A 26,661-nucleotide genomic window follows, 5' to 3' on the forward strand; every position below is an offset into this window, starting at 1 on the left:
TCAATAGCATTAAGTATCTGGGGGTGCAGACAATTAACAATCTGAATTGGTCTCTCCACATGTCATCCTGAGAGAAGCAAGCAAACCAGCACCTGCATTTCCTGTGTCAGATGAGCACACCTTTCTCCTTCTGTCCTCGTCACTTTTTCCAGAGGGACAATTGAGATCATTTTAACAAACAATCTCTTCATCACTGTTTGCTTTGGTGGTAGTGCCTCAGTCAGAAAGTCTATATAGAGAGTGGTAAGGACAGCCAGGAAGGCTATAGGAAGGCCGCTTCCTGTTATTCAGGATACTGCTTATAAATGCTGTGTGCTTAAAGCATTGTTAGAGAGCCCACACACCCATTTTATGGTCTGTTTCTGTTGCTCCCCTCTGGGAGGAGGTTTTGAAGTATTTCTACCAGGACTAGCTGGTTCTGTAACAGCTATGTTCCCTATGCCATCTGTCCGGTAAACTCGCAAGATTTGTTTTTCTCACCATGTACATTTATAAATCCAAACTAGACTGTATTATTTCTCTGTGTGACACAATCTATTTGGGTATATGGGCATATGCTCATTTATTTATTTACTTACTTATTTCTCATGTTTATGTAGTGTATATTGTAGGAGATGACCCTTAAGAGCTGTATGGAATGAAATTTCATTTTAATGTATGCTGATTTGCGCACATTTCAAGTGACAATAAAGTTATTCTAAGTTTAAGTCTAAGTCTAAATATAAATGAGATAAAATCTTACACAATAAACAAGATCAGTTCTGGAAAACCCAAGCAATTTATTTCTGAACAAAGAAGTCTTCATCTAGAAAAAATTGTGTACATTTTTTTCTCCTTGATATTGTGTACATGTGAAGTTTCTTACATTAAGAAAACAGAGGGCACAGTAAGAGCAAATTTGCCTTTAAATTCTTGCCCAAAGCCTTGACTTCAATCCTGAAGGCACTCAAGGTTGACTCAGCCTTCTATCCTTCCAAGAATGAAAGGACGCAGATTTTGGGTGCAGTATGGAAAGAATGCGTACAAAGTAAACCACCCAGACAATTCTTTGGCCGATTATTGTCATGTTCTTTTTATAGCATCATAGAATTCAGCCATCATTCATTTTGCTCTTGAAATCACACCATTCTTTTTCCTAACTAGCTGCTCCCTCGTATTCAGCTCTGGCCTCAGTATGATAATGTAGCACTTGGGCAGGAAAATGCAACCTAGTAATCCACCACTTGAGGCCAAGATAGAGAAGACTTCCACAGCCACCATGGATTTCCCCTTGGTGCTCAAGTACGTGGGCACAAAGGACACCCAAACACTGCAGAAGACCAGCATGCTGAAGGTGATGAGCTTGGCTTCATTGAAAGTGTCAGGCAATTTCCGGGCAAAGAAGGCCACTGTGAAGCTGATGAGGGCCAGAAGCCACATGTAGCCCAGCACAAGGTAAAACATGATCTCCGAGCCTTCGTTGCATTGCACTAAAATCTCATCCAGCTGGGAATGCATGTCCAACTCTGGGAAAGGAGGAGAAATGGTCCACCAGGCAGCACAGATGCTTGTTTGAATAAGGGAGCAAAAAACAATGACTGAGATGGACAGCTTTTTCCCCACCCACCACCTCATGCGGTTCCCTGGCTTTGTGGCCATGAAGGCCAGAACCACAGTGATGGTTTTGGCTAACACACAAGACACTGCAATGGAAAAGACCACTCCAAAAACTGCTTGCCGGAGCAGACATGTGACTTTCCCTGGACATCCGAGGAAGAGGAAGGAACAAAGAAAACACAGCAGGAGCGAGACAAGCAGGGTGCAGGTTATATCCCAATTGTTGGCTTTGACGATGGGAGTGTTCTGGTGGAAGATGAATGTCCCCATCACCGCAATTGTGATGAGAGCAAAAGAAACAGCAAAGCCAGTCAGGACTTCTCCCAGGACTTCTTTGTAGGATAAGTAGGTGATAATTTTGGGAATACATTGATGGTGTTTCTCATTTGGATATTGCTCTGCGGGACAACTCGCACATTGGTTGGAATCTGAAAACCATAAATAAACGCTCTAAAAAGTCTACACATTGAATAGAATTAAGTTCTTAAAAATTATTCCATCCTGAAGTTATTTTGGAAGACAATAAACCTCTTAAAAATTTTGCTTTAAGAAAATCCTTTTAAAGTTTATTTTGTATTCAATACAGTACATTTCCTGATCAAGAGATTACAGAATTAAATAAAGAAATGTTTTTACTTAAAAAAGAAGAAAGAGAACAAGGCTGGTGTGAGATCCCAATCAATCCATGCTTTTCTGTAAAACCACTGTATTTTTGGGAGTATAAGATTTTTAAGAGATGAAGTAAAAAAATTTTTTTTGCACTGTGCAGTCCTCCCAAACCTATGCATACCTCATTTTTTGTAAGAAAATAAGGAATGCAGAGAGTTTGAGAGGGTTACAAAGTGATCCTGGGGCTGTTTTTTTTTTTTTTTGCAAAAACAAGCGAAAAATGACCCGGTTTTTTTTGCCAAAAAAGGAGCATACATAGCTTTTAGGAGACTTGTAGAGTGCTCCTGGGCGCTGGCGGGGGGGGGGGGAATGAGCAAAAACCAGCCCGGTTTTCACTTGTGTTTGCCCTCCCCAGTCCCCAGGAGCATTTTGCAAGCCTCCCAAATGCTCTGCACATCCATTTTTGTGAAAGAGCGGTGGGGTTTCTGGAGGCCAAAAACCCTGTATTCAATGTATAAGACGGACCCAGATTTTCACCCTCTTGTGGGGGGAAATGGTGCGTCTTATACTCTGAAAAATATGGTATATTCAATAACCCAAACTTGTTTAGAACAAAATGTATTTTTAAAGAAACACAGATCTTTTTTTCTTACCAACCATGGTGGAAATGCTTCCCTCTGAACACTTGACACAGTCATAGCAGCAAACCTGTTTCCCCTCCTCAATCAATTTCCGGTACCCAGGATGGCAGCTTTCTACACAGGTGGCAGAAGGTGGTGTCTAATGAGAATGGCCAGAGGAAGACATTAAAATGGATTAGAATCAAGCTTTGAACCAATCAGACAGCAGTCATTCTCTTTAAATAAATCCAACCCTCCCCCACAATCAGATTCTTGTAATTTCTAATAATGCAAAATTTGGAATTCCTAGGACCGATTGCTAGACTCAGTGAGAGGAGCAGTTAAAATCTGAAAAGTCTTTGAACTGCTATTGAAAATTTGAAGACAAATCCAAATCCAGACACCTCTTCACATTACATAAAGGAACTTGAGATGTCCTAAAGAGGATCATGAAATAGCATGTTTCTCATGACCTTAATGAGCTGTTTTAAATTTGAATAGTAATAAGAAAATCCAAAATAAATTTGTGATGTATGGGAAAGAATGTTGAAACTGCTGAGCTGACAGCAAAAATATTCCTGTTTAGCATTTGGTATCCTTTTCCAATTATTTCTGTGTTATGTTGCCACTCAAAGGTGGTTTCCCAAATTTCATTGCACAGGATGGGTCAAGCAAGGCAAAGACATTGTCCAGCTTCAGTTGCCTCCCTTTTTCTGAACATACTCAATTATGAAAAAACCACCAGACAATTAAGAGTGTTGCAAGTGTGGTGAGCACAGGACTTGGGTGATGCCAACTTTAGTATATGTCCACAGTCCATCTATAGTATTCTGTGACGAACAATAAAATGGGATAACACAATAGTCCAATCTTCCCTGCATTTCAAAACACATAAGCACTAGTGCCTGCTGAAAAGTTATTTAGTTTTCTGAGAAAAAGAAGAGAAAAAACCCACTGAATCTCTAAATGGCTAAAAGCTGCCCCACATTTTTGAATTGGCAATGGGAAGCAAAAGGAGATAGTGGCAGGAAAAAGATTTCCTGTGAAGCTCCAGGGAAATGAGATGTTTATGTTAGACTGAAATGGAAAATAGTTGTGATGACTTTGTGCCTCAGTTGATTCAAACATTGACTACAAACTCAGATAAACTCATCAGTGGGAAGTCTGTCTGTCTGTCTGTCTGTCTTCTATATATCAAACATCCATCCCTCCATTCCTCCCTCCCTCCCTCCGTCCATGCATGCATGCATCCATCTATCCATCCATGCATCCATGCATCCATCCATGCATCCATCCATCCATCCATCCATCCATCCATCCATCCATCCATCCATCCATCCATCTATCTATCTGTCTATCTGTCTATCTGTCATTTATCTATCAATTATCTATCTATCTATCTATCTATCTATCTATCTATCTATCTATCTATCATATATATCAATCATCTATCTATCTATCTATTTATCTTTCTATCAATCATCCATCCATCCATCCGTCCATCTATCTATCTATCAATCAATCTATCTATCTTCTCTCTCTATATATAAAATCTTTCCCTTTTTGTTTTTATTAATGTAACTGTAATTTTTCATATATTATTTTAAAGGAGAAAGGTAAATCATCCATTCAATGTTACCTTTCAAAAGATGAATCTTCCACTTCACTAAGCTCTGAAGAAGTTCCTAAACCCAGAGGGTCCATAACCCCAGTGACCAGAGCTCCCTTTCCCTACAATCTGAAAGTGTAATGTACATTTGAGAACTTCTTCATTTTTCCAGAATACAAGAGTGTTCTAACATCATTAAGAAGATATCGAATGATCGGGCTTCCTGGGAGGAGTTTGCTGATGGTGGCAGCTTAAAATAGCTGCCCCCGAATTCCTGGTCATGTATCTGTTTAGATGATCATCTATCTGACGTCATAACAGGTTTCTTATCCTTCAGGCAAGAAGGGAAGAAGGTATAGTTTTGTTGGCAAATGCCCTTCGATTTTTGCAGCTTCTGTGTCTGCAGAGAGAGGGGGGCCAGCTCAAGGCAGAACGGCATCCGTGCTGGGAACTTCAAACTGCCTTGTGCAGTACAAAGTAAGATCTCTCCCACTCAGTTCACAGCTTTGATTTATTTGATTTTAATACGAGCTGAATCTGTTTACGAGGACATTAATTGTTTACCAAGATCCTAGCTTCTCTTTTTTTTTACAAGATCTTCTTCTGAAAATCTATTTACTTAGAGGCTTTTAAAATGGTGCCAAGCTGGCTGGATTCTCCTGTAACAATGATTATTTTCTTAATCTCCTTGTTAAACGCTACAGAATTCTAAAACTTCAAAGGAGTGTCTTATCACCCTGCCTCACAATCGGCCAGCAGAAACTTTTTAATTAGTTTCATTTTTACAAGACTTCCTTTCTCTCATTAATCTTGCTTATCTGGAATTTAAATGGTGATGAATCTGCTGAACTGTCTTGTTACAATGCTTATTTTCTGAAATCCTTGGTAAAGCTTTGTCAAGCCTCAAATTTCAAAACAAAGGGAGAAATTCAGCATCTTTTCTTATAGCTGCAGTCAGCCAGTAGAGTTTTATTAACTGCTGGAAGATAAAATTTGGAATGGCCTCAAAATCAAATCCTAATCTGAAACCGTCACCCTCTATTCCCAGGGGCACATCCCCAGTGCCTGGCACAAGGTTGCAGCCTCCGCTCCCTACGCCCCCTGCTGGAGATTTGTTAACGAAAGAATTCTTCTTGAGTGAATTAAGTGTGGCTCTCAACGCTCAGACAATTAAAATGGAAGATAAACTTAGAGATCTTAAAGAGGAGATAAAACAGGAGATAAAACAGGAGGGAAAAGAAGAAATAAAAGAAATAAAGGGGAAATAAAAGAACTTAAACAGGAGTTGTATGATAAAATCGATGCCAGGGTTGTTAAAATTAAAGATGAAATTCTGGGACTTGTAACTGTATTGACAGAACATGTTTCCGGAATTGAAGATAGTCTAGAGGATCTTAATGAGGCTAATACCAACTTGACATTGAAAACAGAGGTGGTGGAACAAAAAGCTGAAAATGCTGAAAAAGAAATTATTATGATACAGTACAGACAAATGGAACTGGCATTAAGAATAAGGGGGCTGCGTGAGGAGAAACAGGAGAACCTGAAACAGATCCTATCAGAAGCCTTTGACCGCCTGGTGGAAAGACCAGAGACTAAGTTCTACTGGCAGATCGACAAAGTTTATCGCGTTAACTCCTGGTTGGCAAAGCAGAAACAGCTTCCTCGAGACATCGTTATATAGTTCACTACAAGAGAGCTCAGAAACATGATACTACAAGAGTCTTATAACACTAAGCTCCAAATTGGCGGTCAAGACCTGATTGTTTTGAAAGAGATACCACCTCAAATGTTAAGAGCCTGGAGAGACTACGCTTTTTTAGTTGAAGAACTCAGAAACCGTCAGATATAGTATAGATGGGACGCACCATTTGGTATTATACTTACATTTGATAGGCAAAGATATCGCCTCAACTCTGTATGGAAAGCCTGAGATTTTTACCATAATATTTTGAAGGCTGGATATCCTGCATCATCTGGATCTGGAGAAAGACCACAAGAAGGACAGGACAAACAGCAAACTACACAACTATCAGATAAGATGGAGCATCTCTCTCTTCTAGAAGCGCAAGGTGTCATGGAACAAAGACCTAGCCGTATGATTACTAGATGAATGGAGAAACAAGCTAAAAGGCAACAACCTCAACAATTACCGGCCATCGATCAAGGAGCTAGAACAACAAATCTGGAAGCAGTGGGAGGAGCTAGGCCTAAGGTTAAACAGGCCATGCAAGAAGCTCTAAAAAAGCTTCAGCCAACCAAAGGCGACAACTAAGATCTTAACATGGAATGTCAATGGATTGAATTCTCCACAGAAGAGAAAGAAAATACTTCACTATCTCAAACAGTTTAAGAATGACATAATTTGTTTGCAAGAAACTCATATCAAATCAACTGATCAAAAATATCTGATTAACTCAAAACTTGGTCAACATTTCATAGCTTCTGCTATGGAAAAGAAGAATGGTATAGTTGTATACTTAAGAAAAGACATGAAAGCTGAATTAATTGAAGCAGATCCCTTCGCAAGATATATCGCTTTAGACCTAATCCTAGAAGGGAAAAAGACATTACTTTTGGGAATTTATGCTCCTAATCAACAGCAAGATGGATTCTATAGAAATCTTCATGCCAAATTAGTACAGTGGGACTATAGGTCCTGTATACTATTGGGTGATTGGAATGGTGTGATAGACACTAAGAGTGATAAGAATACTTCTCACCCAAATACTAAGATGCGAGCAAAGCTACTCAAACCATTTTTGACATGATGGATGACTTTGAATTGAGAGATATTTGGTGAGAAAGAAACACAGAGGAATATGATTTCACTTTCTTCTCTGATAGACATCAATCCCTTTCAAGGATTGATTTTATACTAATCACTAATGATTTGCTTTCTAGGATCAAGAAGACAAAGATTGCGGCTAGGATCCTTTCGGATCATAACCCAGTTTGGATGGAATTGGGAAGGGTAGTGCAGGCAAGAAGGTCTTGGAGATTGAATGAAAACTTATTTAGATATGAAAAGTATATTAATGATTGTAAAAAAATTGTTATCTGAATATTTTGTTTTGAATATGAATAAGGGTACATATGTGGAATTCGTATGGGATGCAAGCAAAGCGTATATGAGAGGAGTGCTGATGAATATAAATAAAACACATAGATATAAACAAGGGCTAAAACGAACAGAATTGGAAGAGGAAATTAAGAGAAAAGAGTTGGAGTTAACAATGAATCCAAGCGATACAAAGTTTAAGGAAGCTATCACCATATTAAAATCTCAATTTGACATGTTGATCTCTGACCAGGTAGCCACTAATTTATTATATGCAAAACACAATACCTTTTGTAATGCAAACAAACCTGGCAGATGGTTAGCTTATCAGATTAGGAAAAAAGGAAAACTCGAAATATATCTAAACTGATTTACAGAGGGAAGGAGGTGTTTCAACAGGAAGAGATTCAAAAGGCATTTCGGGAATTTTTTACAGAATTGTATAAAGGGGATAAAATTAATGGTCTAGATATAGACAAATATTTAGATAAAGAGAAAATACCTTCAGTTAGAGAAGAGCACAGGCAAAAATTGAATCAACCAATAACCTCGGGGGAAATTTTGCAGGTAATTAAGCAATTAAAGTTAGGGAAAGCACCAGGTACAGACGGTTTGACAGCGGTTTACTATAAAAATTTACAGTTAGAAATGATAGAACCTCTTAGAGAATTATTTAATAAGATTCAAACGGAAGGTAAAGTGCCTCCATCTTGAAAGACAGCATTTATATCTTTGATACCCAAAGAAGATCAAGATACTACCCAACCAAAAAATTATAGACCTATCTCATTACTTAAAGTAGATTATAAAATTTTTACTAAAATACTAGCAAATAGGTTAATGCTGGTTATTCAACAATTGATACACACCGACCAAACAGGTTTTATACAGGGGAGACAGATGAAAAGTAATGTCAGATTAATTATTAATGCATTAGAATATTTGGGAAAGAACAACCAGATCCCTGCTGCGTTTATATTCTTGGATGCTGAGAAGGCCTTTGATCGAGTTAACAGGCAATTTCTGTTGAAGATATTGCAAAAAATGCAGATAGGAGATAATTTTTTACAGTCAATTAAAGCAATATACCAACAGCAAACAGCACAAATTATAGTCAATGGAAGTTTAACAGACTCTTTTCAAATTGGAAAAGGTACAAGACAGGGCTGTCCTTTGTCCCCGCTATTGTTTATTATAACTTTGAAGTATTGTTGAATAAAATACGGGGCTTGGATGGTCTAAAAGGGATCAAGATTAGGCAGCAAGAATACAGAGTACGGGCTTTTGTGGATGATTTGGTCATAATATTGGAACAACCTCAGGAATCCAGTATGGTTTTAATGAATACGATTAATCAATATGGTCAAGTATCTGGTTTTAAAATAAATTTAGGAAAAACTAAAATGTTAGCTATAAATATGAATACTAAACAAAAGGAAGAACTAGAAGGGATGCTAGGATGTGAGGTAGTTAAAAAAGTCAAATATCTTGGAGTCAATATTTTAACCTCAAACGGGAAATTATATAAGCATAATTATGAACCACTTTGGCATAGTATACAGATAGAGATGAAAAAATGGGAGAAATTGCACTTATCTTTACTGGGTAGGATAGCAGCAGTGAAAATGAACATTTTACCAAAATTTTTATTTCTCTTCCAAATGTTACCTATACTTAAAAAAGATGCGAATCTTTTAGAATGGCAGAAGGGTATCAACAAATTTGTATGGGCAGGAAAGAAGCCAAGGGTAAATAATGCAAGATGAAAATAATGCAAGATGTACGTGAGAGAGGAGGCTTGAAATTACCTAACCTAAAATTATATTATGATGCAGTGGCACTATCTGTAATTAGTGATTGGACTCATTTAACTAATGATAGAATACTGAATATCGAGGGACATGATCTGGTATATGGTTGGCATGCTTACCTGTTATTCAACAAAAAATTGGATAAGAAGTTTAAAAGTCATATTTTAAGAAATGCTTTACTGTCGGTCTGGAAAAAATACCAATATAAATTAAATGACAAGATACCCATGTGGGCAATTTCTAGACATGCAATTGAAAATATGAACATAGCACAAAAACAGGATAGAACTACCTATAAACAGCTTCTCATTTTGGAAAGGGGGGTACTACAACTAAAATCTTTAGAGGTATTAAAAGAGGAGAAGGTAGTTCAAACATGGTTCCAGTATGGGCAATTACAGGCCAGGTGGAAAGTAGATCAAAAAATTGGTTTTATGCAAGCTGAAGATAATTTGTTTAAACAAATAAGAGATCAAAGCTTAATGCATATAAAGAGGATATATAATGTATTAATACAGATGGATTCGGAAACAGAATTAGTTAAAGATTGTATGATAAAGTGGGCTCAAAATATTGAAGAACCAATAATGTAGGATACATGGGAAAGAATCTACAGAGCCGAGGTGGCGCAGTGGTTAAATGCAGCACTGCAGTTCAGCAGTTTGGCTGTTCAAATCCCACCAGGCTCAAGGTTGACTCAGCCTTCCATCCTTCCGAGGTGGGTAAAATGAGGACCCAGATTGTTGTTGGGGGCAATATGCTGACTCTGTAAACCGCTTAGAGAGGGCTGAAAGCCCTATGAAGCGGTATATAAGCCTAACTATTGCTATTGAAAGAATCTGGGTAACAAATGTGAAATTCAGACAAGCTCAAAACCTGAGAGAAATTTTTATAAGATGTTCTATAGATGACATTTAGATCCTAAAAAGCTGGCTTCTATGTATCCGAATGTACAGCCTAAATGTTGGAGGTGTGGTTCTCTCGATGCTACATATTATCATATATGGTGGACCTGCCAAAAGGTTAAGGCATTCTGGATAAAAATATGGTGGATTATGCAAAATATCTTTAAAAGAAGGATAAAGTTTACTCCTCAGTTATTCTTACTCGGTATACGTACTGACTTTACAGTGGTAGAGACCAACTTGATTCTGCACCTAATAACGGCAGCAAGACTGTTGGTGGCGCAATACTGGAAGAAGGAAGACTTGCCTACAACTCAAGAATGGACATTGAAAGTCACAAACTTAGCCGAGATGGCTAAAATATCGGCATATCTTAAAGATCACTCAAATGAGAGATATAAACGAGACTGGAAAAAATGGATTGACAATATACAAAATAAATACAGGACCAAGAAATTCCAGTTAGCCTATGTTTAAGATCAGAAATGATTTAAATTGTTTAAAGTTAGCTTAGCAAGAAGAAGCTAAGATCAATGTAGAGATGTCATTAATTTCTTTATTTCTTTTTTCTCAATAGATTTTAGACTGTGTTTGTTAAAAATTCATACCGTGTATGGGTCCTGGGAAGTCGGGGGGGGGGAGGAGGAGGGGGGTTGGGGGGAGGGTGGATGGAGGGAGGGGTATACATTAGGCTAGACAAGAATTTGGTGGTAAACTAGAACTATTTTGACACACAAAAAATTGTACTCCGATGTCTTACTGATTGAGGAATGATGAAATGTTTGTTTTAAAAGAAAATAAAACTTTTTAACATAAAAAAAGAAGATATCGAATGATCTTGGAACTACTCTAAGATTACTGGTTTAAAATTCTAGAAATTTGAGAAAATATCCCCATGTTTTATTTGGTTTGTTTAACTCACCTGCTTAAATTTGGGGTTCCATACAATGACAGTTTTATTTATGGCGAAGTCTTCCTTTTGAGAACTCTGAGGTTCAATATGTCCAACTTGGACCTTCTGAAAGGATCGATTGGGGAAAGTAATCAAGTTGATGATATCGTATGCTGCTGCCAGGTTTCCGTTCTCATTGAAAGCTATTTCTTCCCCAACACTATTGTTGAAATGGAGGTTTTTCAGAAATAAACGAAGCTGAAAGATAAGAGAGACAAGTGAGAAATTGGTGTCAATAGCAGGCAATACAATATGGGATTTATCAAAAGGTGCTCAACCAGTTTTTAATGAACAATGAACAATCAAAATTTGAGTTGATAGTATTTTTTATATTCCAATGGCATAATTCTGTTTTGCAGGACTATATTCATATTTTTATGTTTAAGTATTACGAGTAGATATTTTTGTATATATATTGCTTATTTGTACTTCATGAGGGATAAAAACAATTGCTAAGAAATATAACAGAATAATAGAATAAAAGAGTTGGAAGGGAACTTAGATATTTTCTACTCTTCTTGTCCAACCTTGTACCATTTCAGAAAAATAGTTATCCAATCTCTTCTTAAAAACCTCCAGTGTTAGTGCACTCACCACCTCTGGAAGCAAGTCATTCCATTGATTAATTGTTCTATCAAGAAATTTCTCCTTAGTTCTAGGTTGATTATTTTCCATCCATTGCTTCTTGTCCTGCCTTCAAGTGCTTTAGAGAATATCTTGACTCCTTCTTCCTTGTGCAAAGCCCGTTATATATAATGGATAACCCAAGAAAACCTATTTATTGGAGTTCTACTTAATAAAACATGACTAAGAAGTTCAATGATGACCTTGATATATTAAATCAACATGGGACAGGCATGGGACAGAAAATGCTTACACCAAACATATCTTAGAGAAAGACAAGTTTTGTCCTTCTATCCTACCCTTGCCTTTCATATCATCAATTATTATTATTATTTTGCAAAATTCTTCCTTCTGTCTACTTTGGTGAATTTTTCTTCTGCTACTCAACTTCAAAATGTTGCAAAATTGTAGTCTTTTATTGGATTTAAGAGTTTTTGGCGATTGAAGATTGGAAAGGAAGGAGAATGCCTCTGGGAAAAGATTACTTCCATATATCTAACATAATATCTGTAAATAAAAATCTAAATTTCCACAAGGATTAAGCATTTTCAGAGAATACCATGAAGCCTCTACACAACTAAAATTATAAATTTGAAAGACAAAAAGAACAAGTATAAAAAGTGGAAAGCGGGCATCCAATTAAGGCAGAATATCAACAAATATGGATGCAAATATGAAATAAGGAAAGCTAAGGCTCAAAGTTTTGTGACAAAAAACCTTTCTTTTAACATGTAAAAACAAGAAAAAAGTCAAGGAAACAATTGGTCCACCAGTGGGAGAAAATGGCAAGAAGATGATGAGCATCAGAGAGAAAGAAGAACTGCTTAATTCATTTTTTGCATCTGGCTTTACACAAAAGGAAAAAAACACTTCAACCTATCAAAAACAGAATTATGAAAAACCTATCAGGAATAGAACTCAAAATAGACAAGAAAATGGTAAGAGAGCACCTGTCCACCTTAGATGAATTCAAATCATCAGAACCAGATGGATTAAATCCCAAGATTCTGAAGGAACTGGCAGACATGATCTCACTGAACTATATCTTTTGAAGGTCCTGGAGTACTGGGGAACTACCAGAGAACTGGAAAATACCTGATGTAGTTCCCATCTTCAGAAAAGGGGTAAAAGATAAATCCAGCAAACTACAGATCTATCAGCCTGACCACAATACCTGGGAAGATTCTGGAAAAGGTAATCAAGGAATGAATCTGCAAACATACTTTTTATATAGATATTGAATTTTTATGTTTTAAATTGTTAAAAAATAAAAAGAATTGTTCAAAAAAAATAAATCAAACAGCCCAAAGCATGTATTTCAGTAGAGATAAGTATCCTGAAGATGGATTCCAGCATGAATCTGGAAACTCGGAAGAGTAAATCTCTTGTGCCATTGACCGACCCGGATTCAATCTCTCATCATTATCCTGGGACAATTATATTTGTCTTCATTCATAAAAGTATACTTAATGAATTTTGTAAACATTAAAATAACTATATTATTTTGGCTATGTTCCCATTGAAAGGCAAAAAACACTTCAACCTATCAAACTCACCTGCCAAGGTTGGACTTTCAGAAAATTCCACTTCTCTTCATTGCCTCTTGTCTTCTGCTTGGCTCTGGATGAATATATAGCATGGAGACCATGTGCTACAGCATACACAGCATTGTAAATACTGTAGCTCTGGCCAGACATCTCCATTTCAAAGGCGGTTCCAGGGAGACTCCCCAAATCCTCTTTCCCAGTGCATTTTCTTTGGCCTGGTACATTTATACTGCTTATTGGAAATGAACAGATAAATGCGGCACTCCAGAACACAGGTAGCAAAGGGACTTTAGAGTGATATGGATTTAGGTTCTCCAGGTACTCTTGAAAGCCTGGAACCCTATTTGTGTGTAGGGCAAAAGACAAGCTGCCATTGAAGGAGAATGTGGTGAATGTCTTTGACTCAAAGACAGATGTGACATCCCAGAGAGCACTTATGATCCAAACCCTCTCTATTGGGCATCTGCTACGAATTTCATAGCTTTCAAGAATTATTCGTAAACCTTCTATAGATTCCATGTCCCCATAAACAAGTTTTACATTTGTTTTACTATACCACAGGAGACGTCCTATGTTACTTAGATTACTCTTCCGTATGAAACTGGGGTTATAAGTGGTCACTCTCGGAACAAACTGAGTTAAAGAAATGCAAATGTCACTCTGGATGAATTTCGGTCTCAGAATTCTGAGAAATCTCTCTCCAGTGGCATCTTCTGGAATGAGGAGATCAATCCAATTCCATCCAAAATATTTCAAGAGCTGAATAATCCCAGCATACTGGAGGTTTTCATTTGGAGTCATCCAAAAGAAAGAAGGAAACTGCTGTTTATCACTCAATGCCAGGTCAAAAGTGCCAAAACTGAGCTGCAGAGTGGGAATAATAATGATGTGATTTTAGACTAGTTACTGTTTTTGCAGATATGTCAACAAGAAGGAAGGAAGTACATTTCTTTTGGACCTTATTTCAATCAAAAATCCTGATGGGAGACTTAAATATTAAATCTGGGGATCAACAAGTCTTTCCTTATAGCTTTTGCTATAAGACCTTCATTAGTTTTCCATTCATCACTTTATATCAGACACACTGCTACAATATCAGTTAATAATGGCTAAGCTTGACACTGAGAAGGAGGAGGAGGAGGAGGAGGAGGAGGGGAAGGGGAAGAGGAAGGAGAAAGAGAAGGAGAAGAATCAAGATAGCAAGAAGGACAGTTACACCATTTCTTACATACCAAATGTAATGTTTGTGCTTATTAAGAATTACATTTCTCTGACAAAATAAACAAATAAAAACTTGTTCTGCTTTTGAGAGATTACCCTCAATTTTGGTCCTCCTATAGTTTTTTTTAACTACCACCTTTTTCTCTTTGTTCTTGAGCATTTATGTGAGCCCAGATCCTTACCTGTGGAATTTTGTAGGCATTTAAGATGTTGGCTATCTGGATGGTGTTCTGGGAAGGAAGATCACCAATGACAGCCATGATGTTTTGGTCCTTTCCCTTTCTGTAATTGAAGGGACACCAGTTTTCAAGAAAGAAGAGATCCAAGAGGTTTCGAGAGGCTTTCATTGCCTGAAAACCATTCTCATGTATTTTGGAGACCAAGGTGATGTTGGATAAGAAGTCGTCATTCATGTTGATTTCCTGAATGGCAAAACTGAAGGCTAGGACATGCTGTAAGTTTTTAGGCAATGGCCTGCAAGAAGAATTTCATTTAGTTCTACAATATTAATGTTTTTCTCCACACCTAAAATGATGTATTTGTCTGCTTGAATGAGTACAGGAAGTCCTCAGCTTACAACCGACCATACAAAGTTACAACGGCACTGAAAAAAAGTGATTTATGACCATTTCTCACACTTAGAACCATTACCACATCCCCTTGGTCACCTGATTTATATTTGGATGCATGGCAACTGATTCACATTTATGGCAGTTGCAGTGTTCTGGGATCACATGATCACTTTTTGGGACCTTCTGACAAGCAAAGTTAATGGGAAACCAGATTCACCTCACAAAATTTACTAATTTGAGAACTGCAGTGATTCACTTAACAAATGTGGCAAGAAAAGTAATATGGGACAAAAGCTTTGATTCTTAAAATTCAGAAGTTAAGACATTCCAGAAGTGAGGAAGGCATCAAGTCAGGAACTGAATTGGAGGGTCTGAATCTCACTTGAGGATCTGACAGCATTAGTGCATCACATTTTGAGAAGTTTAAAACAGAAGTTTAATGCAATTGCAAGGATTGTTTCATGTATGTAGGGCAACAATTCAACTGGAGGGCAGAAGCTGATGGATTGTGCCATCAATTAATGACAATCCAAATACTTAAGATATACTTGCCAAAATGATAGGGACAGCTTGCTGCCCACCCCCCTGAATCGGTTCCCGGTTGCCGCTGTTGGCTTGTTTTTCAGTCATTTTTTTATGTTCTGTGCATGCACAGAACAATTTACAGCTGACAGTGTATGAAGCATGTGCAAAGTGACCTGGCAGCAATGCCAGCAGGAACCAATCCCTGCTTAAGATATATCATTTTTACACATTCATGTATTTAACTCTGTCCCTTCCTTGTGTGCCTTAAAGTACCAAGGAGACTCACTGCATGATAAGTGGAAAACTCAAGTAACTACAATAGTTATAAAATAAAAGTCTTGGTATTAGAAGTGTTTGCATATAAGGAATAAGTGAAAAAATCCAAACAGTGTCATTATATAGTATGGGAATCATAGATGTAGAGGACTTACAACTTTTATTAAAATATTCACGCTGAATAGTTTTGATGCGATTTCTTTCTCTTTTTGTATACTAAATAAAAAAATAGAGGGACAGTGTAATTAAAACCAAATCTTCTCACGAAGAGATTAATTCATGAATAATAACAGCCACATGCAAAACCAGGTCTATAAGGCTATATTCAACCGCTATATTCCAGCACCTGAAACATCATTAACCAAGAGAAATGAATAAATAAAAACCATGTTTAAACCAGCTTTAATTGTCATCTAAAGTGGAAAAAATGTAATCAGAATATCTTGAATAGCAAAGGTAGGTGTTCCCCTCGTACATACGTGCTAGTCGTTCCCGACTCTAGTTGGGACGTCTCCATGGTCATGTGCCCGGCATGACTAAATGCCGATGGCGCACATAATGCTGTTACCTTCCTACAAAAGGTAGTTTCTATTTTTCTACCTGCACTTTTACATGCTTTCAAACTGCTAGGTTGGCAGAAGCTGGGACAAATAATGGGAGCTCACTCCGCTACACAGCATTAGGGATTTCAACTGCCCAACTGCTGAACTTTCTGATTGACAAGCTCAGTGTCTTAGTAACTGAGCCTCTGTGTCCCTTATATCTTGAATACAATCCCCTTAAAAAAAACCAACCCTTGAAGGGCACATCATTTTCTTTCAAAGGAGTACTTGCCTTCCTGTCAAAGATCCTTCTGGAAATTTCATAAAGTGCAGTAAAGGCAATTCAGAATATATAGTAGACACAAATTCTCCAATGACTACATCTCTGAAGTGAGCGGGGAAACTAAGCTGAAAATGAAGTTTCTTACTGCAATTGGGGTTAAAGGTCTTGTTGAAAGAAGCTTGGAGGACAAAAAGAGAGAGTAGAAATCCATGGCAAAGTATGTTGAATGCCAAAGTAATTTGGCTCCTTTCATAAGAGTGCAGCCACATCTTTTTCACCACACTTTCCCTGGGACAATGAAATAGACTCTCTATTGTTTTTATGCATATCTAAAGTTGTAGATTACAATAATTATCATCTGAGTGATTCATAATGCCACCTACTGAGCCTCATGGAGTTGTTGCTAATGGTAAACGTAAACTGCTCCGTCCCACTAGGTTCTGTGCATGCCCCAAAAACAAGTTTAATTAATTTAGGTAGGTAGGAAATTCCCTTTCCCAAAGCTATTCAAATCTATTTCTATTTGAAGAAATTATGTGACCCATCTCTTGACAGCTCCTCATCAGGGGAGAAAGAACTGATCTTGGGATCATAACAGATGTTGAGTCCTGCTTTCTCAATCCATTGAAAGCAATGCTGATTAATAGAGCAAGAGATTGATTAGAAGGCAGATAAATTCTCCCTTCTCATCTCCCAGGCTCCCAATTTAGTTAAATGCATATCTCTTCTGCCCCTCCACTTTGCTGACATGTTTTAAGATATGGTACATGCTGTACCAGTGCCCCCTCTAAAACTATATTCGCATGCCTTCATGATTACCATCCAGTCACACTCACTTCTCTTATGATTAAACATTTGAGTGTTTGGTAATGGACTATCATATTTTTCGGAGTTTGAAGTTTGAAGTTTTATTTTACTTATATGCCACCCTATTCCCTGTAGGGACTCAGGGTGGCGAACAACTCAAACGGGAAAGGGAACATACAAATATAAAACAGGCATTTAAAATAACCAACAACCACACCTGTCAAGAGGGGAAGGGAGGCCTGCCAGCACAGCCAGGTCTTAACGGCTTTTCGGAAAGCCAGGAGAGAGGTGAGGGTCCGAATCTCCGTGGGGAGTTCTTTCCAAAGGGCCAGAGCTGCAACAGAGAAAGCCCTCCCCCGGGTCATAGCCAGATGGCATTGGCTGGTGGATGGAACCTGGAGGAGGCCGACCCTGTGCGATCTAATGGGTCTTTGGGAGGTAATTGGCAGCAGGCGGTTTCTCAAGTACCCACGTCCAATACCATGAAGGGCTTTATAAGTAATAACTAGCACCTTGAAGCGTATCCGGAGACCGATTGGAAGCCAGTGCAGCTCGCGGAGGATAGGTGTAACATGGGTGTATCGAGGTACACCCACAATCGCTTGCGCGGCTGCATTCTGGACAAGTTGAAGTCTCCGAATGCTCTTCAATGGCTGCGCCATGTAGAACGCATTGCAGTAGTTCAGTCTTGAGGTCACGAGGGTGTGAGTGACTGTTGTGAGTGCCTCCCGGTTCAGGTAGGGACGCAACTGGTGCACCAGGCGAACCTGGGCAAATGCCCCCCTGGTCACAGCTGACAAAAGATGTTCTAAAGTCAGCTGTGGATCCAGGAGGACTCCCAAGTTGTGAGCCCTGTCTGAGGGGCGTAAAATTTAACCCCCCAGTCTGAGTGATGGAATGCTAACCAGATTTTTGGGAGGGAAACACAACAGCCACTCGATCTTGTCTGGATTGAGCACAAGCTTGTTAACCCCCATCCAGACCCTGACAGCCTCCAGGCACTGGCACATCACGTCGACCGCTCCACTGAGTTGGCACGGAGCAGACAGATACAACTGAGTATTGTCCGCATATTGATGGTATTTTATCCCGTGCCGTCGAATGATCTCACCCAGTGGCTTCATGTAGATGTTAAACAGGAGGGGGGACAGGACTGAACCCTGTGGAACCCCATATTTCAGGGGCCTAGGGGTTGACCTCTGCCCCCGACCAACACCGACTGCGACCCTTCCGAGAGGTAGGAGGAAAACCACCGAAAAATGGTGCCTCCCACCCCCACCTCTTGCAACCGTCGCAGAAGGATACCATGATAATCGGCTTCATCCAAGGACCGTCAGAGTTGAGAGGCCACCACATTCTCAACACCCTTCTCAATAAAGGGGAGGTTGGAGACTGGACGATAGTTGTTCAAAATGGCTGGATCCAGCGATGGCTTCTTTAGGAGGGATCTCACCACTGCAATCTTTAATGCCGGTGGGAAGAAGCCCTCCCGAAGGGAGGCATTCACCATCACCTGGATCCACCTCCGTGTCACCTCCTTGCTGTTCGCAACCAGCCAGGAGGGGCACGGGTCCAGTATACATGTGGCAGCACTCACCGCTCCCATGGCCTTGTCCACTTCATCAGGGGCAACAGGTTGAAAGTCAGTCCAGAGATGTCATTGAAGACCTTACCCCGGTACCCCGGCTGGCTCTGCACAATTGGAGTCCAGGTCCATCCCAGCCGAGCAACTTTGTCCGCGAGGAACTGGACATATTCTTCTGCTCTACCCTGTAAAGGGTTATCCACAACCCTCGGTGTTAGGAGGGAGCGGGTCACCCTAAACAGGGTGGCAGGGCGGGACTCTGCGGACGCTATCAGAGCAGCAATATAGTTGTTCTTGGTTGTCCGTATTGCTGAGAGGTATGCTCCGATGCAAGCTTTTAATAGTGCTCGGTCTGACTTGGATTTACTGGACCTCCAGTGGTGCTCTAGGCATCTCTTTTGGTGCTTCATCTCCCGGAGGTCCTTGGTAAACCAAGGGGCCCTCCTGGATCCACTGCTGTGGATCGGCTGTAAAGGCGCAATCCGGTGGAGAGTCTCAGCTGCCACCGAGTTCCAAGTAGTGACGAAGTTCTCTACCGAGCTGCAGGTGAGAGTTTCAGGCATAACTCCAAGCGCCGTCTGGAAACCCTGGGGATCCATAAGATGCCTGGGATAGAACCACCTAATTGGTTCCTCCTCCCTACAGTGAGGGATTGGTCTCCGAAAGTCGAGCCTCAGTAGGAAGTGGTCCAACCATGACAGGGGCAAGATCTCACTACTCCTCAGACTAAGATCACAACTCCACTGCTCCGAGAGAAATACAAGGTCGAGTGTGTGACCCGCCGAGTGAGTCGGACTCTGGATTACTTGGGTCAAGCCCATGGCTGTCATGGAAGCCATGAACTCCTGTGCTCCATCAGAGTGTTCACCGAGCGAAGGCAGATTGAAGTCCCCCAGTATCATAAGTCTGGGGAACTCAACTGCCAGCTCAGCTACTGACTTGAGGAGCAAGGGGAGGGCTGTCGTTATGCTGTTGGGAGGCAGGTATGTTAGCAACAAGCCTACTTGACCCGCAAGGTCCATCTTCACCAGCAAGGACTCACACCCAACAAGCTCCGGAGCAGGGATCCTACGAGGAGCTAAGGACTGCTGGATAACAATGGCTACTCCCTGCCCCTTTTTTGGAGTCGCGGTTGATGAAGCACCTGAAAACCCTCTGGGCACATTTCGGTGAGGGGGACTCCTCCCTCCGGGCCCAGCCAGGTTTCAGTAATACATGCCAGGTCTGCCCCCTCATCTATAATTAGGTTCTGGATGAGGGGAGCCTTGTGAACCACAGACCTGGCATTTAGCAACAGCAACCTGAGACCAGGGTCCTGACTACTCGCGCCATTGGCCTTGGAGTGGAATTCACAGGGCCAGAAAGAGGGATTTCTCTGACATAGGGAGCCCTCCTTCCCTGGTAATGGCTCGCCCTGAAGTTTTTTTTTTTGGATTTTTTTTGTTTTGGATTTTATCCAAAAAATTTTTCCCTGAGGGGACTCAGGGCGGCTTACAACAATGGGGGGAAGGGAGTGTAAGACAAGACTTAAAAAGAAAAAGAAACGTGAATAAAAGAAATTATCCATAAAAACACAACATTCACTCAACATTCGGGCGGGGTGAGAGTAATCCTATCCCCAGGCCTGACGGGATAGCCAGATCTTGAGGGCTGTGCGGAAGGCCTGGACTGTGGTGAGGGTACGGATCTCCACGGGGAGGTTGTTCCATAGTGTCGGAGCTGCAACTGAGAAGGCTCTCCTCCGCGTAGTCGCCAGTCGGCACTGACTGGCGGATGGAATTCGGAGGAGGCCTACTCTGTGCGATCTGATGGGACGCAGGGAGGTAATTGGCAGGAGGCGGTCTCTCAAATAGCCAGATCCACTACCATGGAGCGCTTTATAGGTGGTAAGTAAGACCTTGAAGTGCACCCGACGATCAACAGGTAGCCAGCGCAGCTCACGGAGGATCGGTGTTATATGGGCGAACCGTGGTGCGCCCATGATCACTCGCGCGGCCCCGTTCTGAACTAGCTGAAGTCGCCGGATGCTCTTCAAGGGCAGCCCCATGTAGAGCACATTGCAGTATTCCAGCCTAGAGATCACAAGGGCTCGAGTGACTGTTGTGAGAGCCTCCCGGTTCAGGTAGGGCTGCAACTGGCGCACCAGGCGAACCTGGGCAAATGCCCCCCTTGTCACAGCCGACAAATGGTGGTCAAAACTCAGCTGTGGATCCAGGAGGACTCCCAAGTTGCGGACCCTGTCTGAGGGGTATAAATTTTGCCCCCCCAGCCTGATTGATGGAACGTTAGCCGAATTTTTGGGAGGAAAACACAACAGCCACTCGGTCTTTTCCGGGCTGAGCACCAGTTTGTTAGCTCTCATCCAGTCTTTAATAGCCTCAAGGCCCCGGTTCATCACGTCCACCGCTTCATTGAGTTGGCACGGGGCGGACAGATACAACTGCGTATCGTCCGCATATTGGTGGTACTTAATCCCGTGCCTCCGAATGATCTGGCCCAGCGGTTTCATGTATATGTTAAATAGCAGGGGGGACAGAACCGAACCCTGCGGCACCCCATAGGTTAGGGGCCTCGGGGACGATCTCTCCCTCCCCACCAACACCGACTGCGACCTGTCCGAGAGGTAGGAGGAGAACCACTGTAAAACAGTGCCGCCCACCCCCACCTCCCGCAGTCGTCGCAGAAGGATACCATGGTCGATGGTATCGAAAGCCGCTGAGAGGTCAAGGAGAACCAGGATGGACGCATAGCCTCCATCTCTGGCTCTCCAGAGATCATCGGTCAATGCGACCAAAGCGGTTTCAGTGCTGTAACTGGGCCTGAAGCCAGACTGGAAGGGGTCAAGATAGTTAGCTTCCTCCAAGGTACGCTGAAGCTGTAAGGCCACCACCTTCTCAACAACCTTCCCCACAAAGGGGAGGTTGGAGACTGGACGATAGTTATTAAGAACTGCTGGATCCAAGGACGGTTTCTTCAGGAGGGGCCTCACCACCGCCGCCTTAAGCGCGGTGGGGAGGTGTCCCTCCCGAAGAGAGGTGGTAACAACCGCCTGGATCCAGCCTCGTGTCACCTCTCTGCTGTTGGCAGTCAGCCAAGAGGGACACGGGTCCAGTATGCAGGTGGAGGAACTCACAGCTCGCATAGCCTTGTCCACATCCCCAGAGGCAACATCCTGAAACTCAACCCAGAGATGGTCTACCAAGTTATTCCCCTGTGTCCCGGCTGGATCTGCGGGGGTGGAGTCCAGTTCCGATCGAAACCGAGCAACTTTGTCCGCCAAGAACTGACTATACTCCTCAGCCTTACCCTGCAGGGGGTTCCCCGTCTCCCTCCTGTTTAGGAGGGAGCGGGTTATCCTGAACAGGGCGGCTGGGCGAGACTCGGCGGACGCTACCAAGGAGGCAATGTGTGATCTTTTGGCGGTTCTCAATGCCCAAATATACTCCTTGGTGCAAGCTGTCAACAGTGCTCGGTTCGATACGGACCTGTCGGACCTCCACAGGTGCTCTAGGCGTCTCCTCCGGCACTTTATCTCGCGGAGCTCCTCGGTGAACCAAGGGGGCCTCCGCGAGCCGCTGACCCAGAGGGGCCGTAGTGGCGCAATTCGGTCCAGAGACTCTGATGCCGCTGAGTGCCAGGCCGCAGCAATAGTCTCCGCCGAACTGTGGGCGAGAGCATCTGGAATGACCCCAAGCTCCGTCTGGAACCTAACAGGGTCCATCAGTCGCCTGGGGCGGAACCACCTGGTCGGTTCCTCCTCCCCACGGTGGGGGTTTGGCCTCCGGAAGTCTAGCCTCAGTAGGTAATGGTCTGACCACGACAGGGGAATGATCTCATTTCCCCTCAGACCAAGATCATAACTCCACTGCTCCGAGAGGAATACGAGGTTGAGTGTATGCCCCGCTAAGTGGGTAGGGCCTCGAATTACCTGGGTCAGGCCCATGGCTGTCATGGAAGCCATGAACTCCTGCGCTCCGTCAGAGTGTTCACCGAGCGAAATCAGATTGAAGTCCCCCAGAACCATTAGTCTAGGGAACTCAATTGCTAGCTTGGCTACTGACTCGAGGAGCGCAGGGAGGGCTGCTGCAATGCAGTTGGGAGGCAGGTACGTTAGCAGCAAACCCGCTTGACCCTTGAGGTCCAACTTCACTAGTAGGGACTCACACCCGGCAAGCTCCGGAGCAGGGATCCTACGAGGAGCTAAAGACTCCCGGACTCCAATAGCCACACCGCCACCCCTTCCCTGGGCTCTCGGCTGATGAAGCACCTGAAACCCGTCTGGGCACAGCTCTATGAGGGGGACTCCTCCCTCCGTGCCCAGCCATGTCTCAGTAATACATGCCAGGTCTGCCCCCTCGTCTACAATCAAGTCCCGGACGAGGGGAGCCTTATGAATAACAGACCTGGCATTTAGCGACATCAGCCTGAGACCAGGGTCCTGATCGCTCACACCATCTGACCTTGGAGTGGGACTCATAGGGCCAGAAGGAGGGATCTCTGCGATATAGCGAACCCTCCTTCCCCGATAATGGCCAGCCCTAAAGTCCCCGCCATATCTGCCTCTCCCTGTTATGACCGCAATGCTCCGACTCTCTCCTGTGGGCATAATTCCCCCAACCACCCCAATGGCCCCCGCTTGCCCCGCCAGGTCCTCCGAATCAGGCATACTCAGACACTCACACAAACAGTCCCCACAATATAATTAAAACACAAAAAGAATACAGCAATAATAGTACTAAAAGTGGGTCTTTCATACTAACTCATTCAATCCCACGCACTCAACATACCCGCTTAAAATTGCGCGACACAAAATTTAAAATTATGAGTTCTAGAAGAGCCAGCCTCCCTTCCTCCAGTTCCAGAGAAATCCGAGGCCAAAGTCCAAGATCCGTATTCTATAAAATAGTTGTAGATGGAGGGGGGGCAAAGCACAGGCCCCAGGTATCAGCCAGCACCAGCTTTGCAGTCTCACACCCTCCAAGTCCAGATAAAGCGTGGAATAATAAACAATAACAGTCCATAGGAGATAAAACGGTAGTATGCAGGGGGGTATCTTATCTTCCCCCTCTCCTGAAGTCCTGGAATGGCCAGAGTCTAAATGTCCAAAGTCTACAAATGACTGGAACCAGTTAGAAGGGGGAAGGGGGGGGTGCCAGCTTAGTGCCCAGTTTTTAAAATGCCAAGTTCCTGTCCCTGAAGCTGCCATCCTCTATCACTCCTTTCCCCAAACCAAATGCACCATAAGTATATATACCATAAGATGTCAAAATGTTAAACAGATGGTCGTTGTTCACATTAGGTGTTCCAAAGTAGCAGTGGTAGCAAGTGGTGGAGAAGGGCAGTTGTTCCGGGCCAATGCCGATGGTCGCAGGCCAGGCAGTAAAGCTCATATTAAATAAGAACAAATAGGCAGGCAAGCATGGCTCCGCAGTAGCAGGGGCAGACAGGGAAAGAGATTGTCCAAGACACGGGAGGGGTAAAAAGGAGAGGCTCCAACGGTGAGGGAGGTAGGCACCAAAATACAGGATAGGGGAGGGGCGGGCGTTCAGGCGAGCTATGATGGTGGTGGCTAAATCGCCACTTAATTCGCTCACCCAAGCCACAATAATTTCCTCCTCTTTACCGCGATGGTAATGGTAATAATGAAGATGATAATAGCCAGTTTCAAATCCCCCAAGCTCACCGTTCCTTTTTCTAGTTGTAGATGAAAGTCCAGGGTTCCTCTCCAAGCCCCACGCTGTTTAGATCTAAGAAGAACAGCGGGGGGGGGGGACCCAATCGTGAGAGTGAAAACCTCAGGCAGCCATTTTCCGTTCCATTCCCGCTGCCACCGTTCCGCTGCTCTAGGGCACCTTCCAGGACCAGGGCTCATCCGATAGGGCAGGCAACCACCAGGGGCTTCTAGGGCACCCAGGTATCCAGGATGTTAAAGGACGCCGATCGTCCGCGTCTCGCCGCCGCCGCCGCCCTCGCTCGATGGATCAGCTGTTAGGCTGCTCAGCTGTTAGGCGCAATGGAGGCTGAAATAGCCTTCGGGAGCGATGTTTTTTTTTGAAATTTTGTCCGGTCCTGGAGATTCTGAAGGTCTTAATCTCACCCAGGCTCTTTCTGGTTTGCTGACTCACTGGGAGACGCTGGGAGGTGCCGGAGCTCACATTAAGCTCTGAGTCTGTGCTGAGTCTGAACTAGTCTGCTGCTCTGAACTGAAACTGAAACTGTTTTCTCCTCTGCCTGTGTTTGCTTGTATATACTACCACATTGGAAAACCTGTTTTTGATATTGTATATTGACGTGTTATGTTACATATAAAGAGACGTTAATGAATCCTGCTGAATCAGTTACCTGTTTGTGCTTTCTGGATGTGATTGCTGCTTCAAACTCTGACATAGACTTTATTTTCTCCCTGAATTATGGACATCAACATTATCCTACTCAAGGATCACAGACTGTACATGCAGAAAAGAAAAATTAATAACATTAATAAAAATAGATAAAAATGAAATGTGGATAGTTGTGAGGAAAGGAGAATTATTTATTTCCAATCAAGGAAATTGTCTATAGGGACAGTTGCAGAGAAAATGGATACAAAAAGGGAGTTTGTCCTGCGTGCGCAAGTGTGTTTGTGCTGATTCTAGGGTGACACTTACGGGGTGTGGCTACCTGTACATGTCGACCCACGCTTGTTAAATCAAATGTTATGGATTGGGTCTCTACCTTTGAGCATTACACTGTTTTCATGTTACATTACATGTTTTCATGTTAATTGAGCTCTATAATTATGTATTCATGTTAATTGAGTTTTGTGTGTTTGCTTATGTGTCTAATTTATAATTTGAAATAAGTGTTTAATTAATTATGTTATGTTTTCTATGAACTTAAAGGATCTTTGAGACTGTTATCCAAGAACCTCTTTTGGACAGCTGGGATAGTTAACATACAAATCCCTATAAAATATTTCTAACAGTGATCATATTTAGGAATTCTTCCCACAATGGAGATGTTTGCATAAAGACTGAGCGAGAACTATGTATTCTAACCTGCAGAGGTGGGTAGCTGCCGGTTCGGCCCAGATCTGGTGAACTGGTAGTAGTGGTGGCAGGAGGCCCTGCCATGCACAGAAGCATTTTGTTCATGTGGTTATGTGGGAGCACACCCAAACTGTAGTAAAAATATTGGCAACCCACCACCTGAATGAGTAAATATGTCTCTCTCTGTTGTCTTTATTAACTGGGATTTGTTCTTCAGCTTGAATCTTGGTCATTCCTATATGATACCAGCTGAAGTCTGGAAATGACTCTGAATTTGGGGACCAACTGGTTGCACAATTTGCCATCTTAGCACTGGATGGAGTGTTACACCGTCCCAGATTGATCCAACCTGGATGTCCTTCAAATAACTCAAGCTAAATGAGCAGATGGCAGCTATGGCTAGGAGATCCTTTGTACAACTTATTTCTGCATTGGTGGGCCCTGATCATAGCTACTCATGCCCAAGTCACCTCCATATTGGACTACTG

At 42.3% G+C, this 26,661-nt stretch overlaps 1 protein-coding gene across 1 annotated transcript; it reads right to left on the minus strand.

Moving 5' to 3' along the window:
• Positions 1–1,101: 1,101 nt before the first annotated feature.
• LOC148046364 (vomeronasal type-2 receptor 26-like) lies at positions 1,102–25,813 on the minus strand. Its single transcript, XM_087714695.1, has 6 exons — positions 25,806–25,813; positions 14,738–15,029; positions 13,344–14,198; positions 11,134–11,361; positions 2,859–2,985; positions 1,102–2,024 (listed from the first exon to the last, which is right to left on the minus strand). The coding sequence occupies exons 1-6, from the start codon at positions 25,811–25,813 to the stop codon at positions 1,102–1,104; spliced, it is 2,433 nt and encodes an 810-aa protein (XP_087570821.1).
• Between the last annotated feature and the right edge of the window lie 848 nt (positions 25,814–26,661).

Source organism: Thamnophis sirtalis, unplaced genomic scaffold, assembly GCF_051295495.1.
Source record: "Thamnophis sirtalis isolate CommonGarterSnake01/CBP01778 unplaced genomic scaffold, rThaSir2_p1.2 scaffold_4, whole genome shotgun sequence".
NCBI classification, from domain to species: Eukaryota; Metazoa; Chordata; class Lepidosauria; order Squamata; family Natricidae; genus Thamnophis; species Thamnophis sirtalis.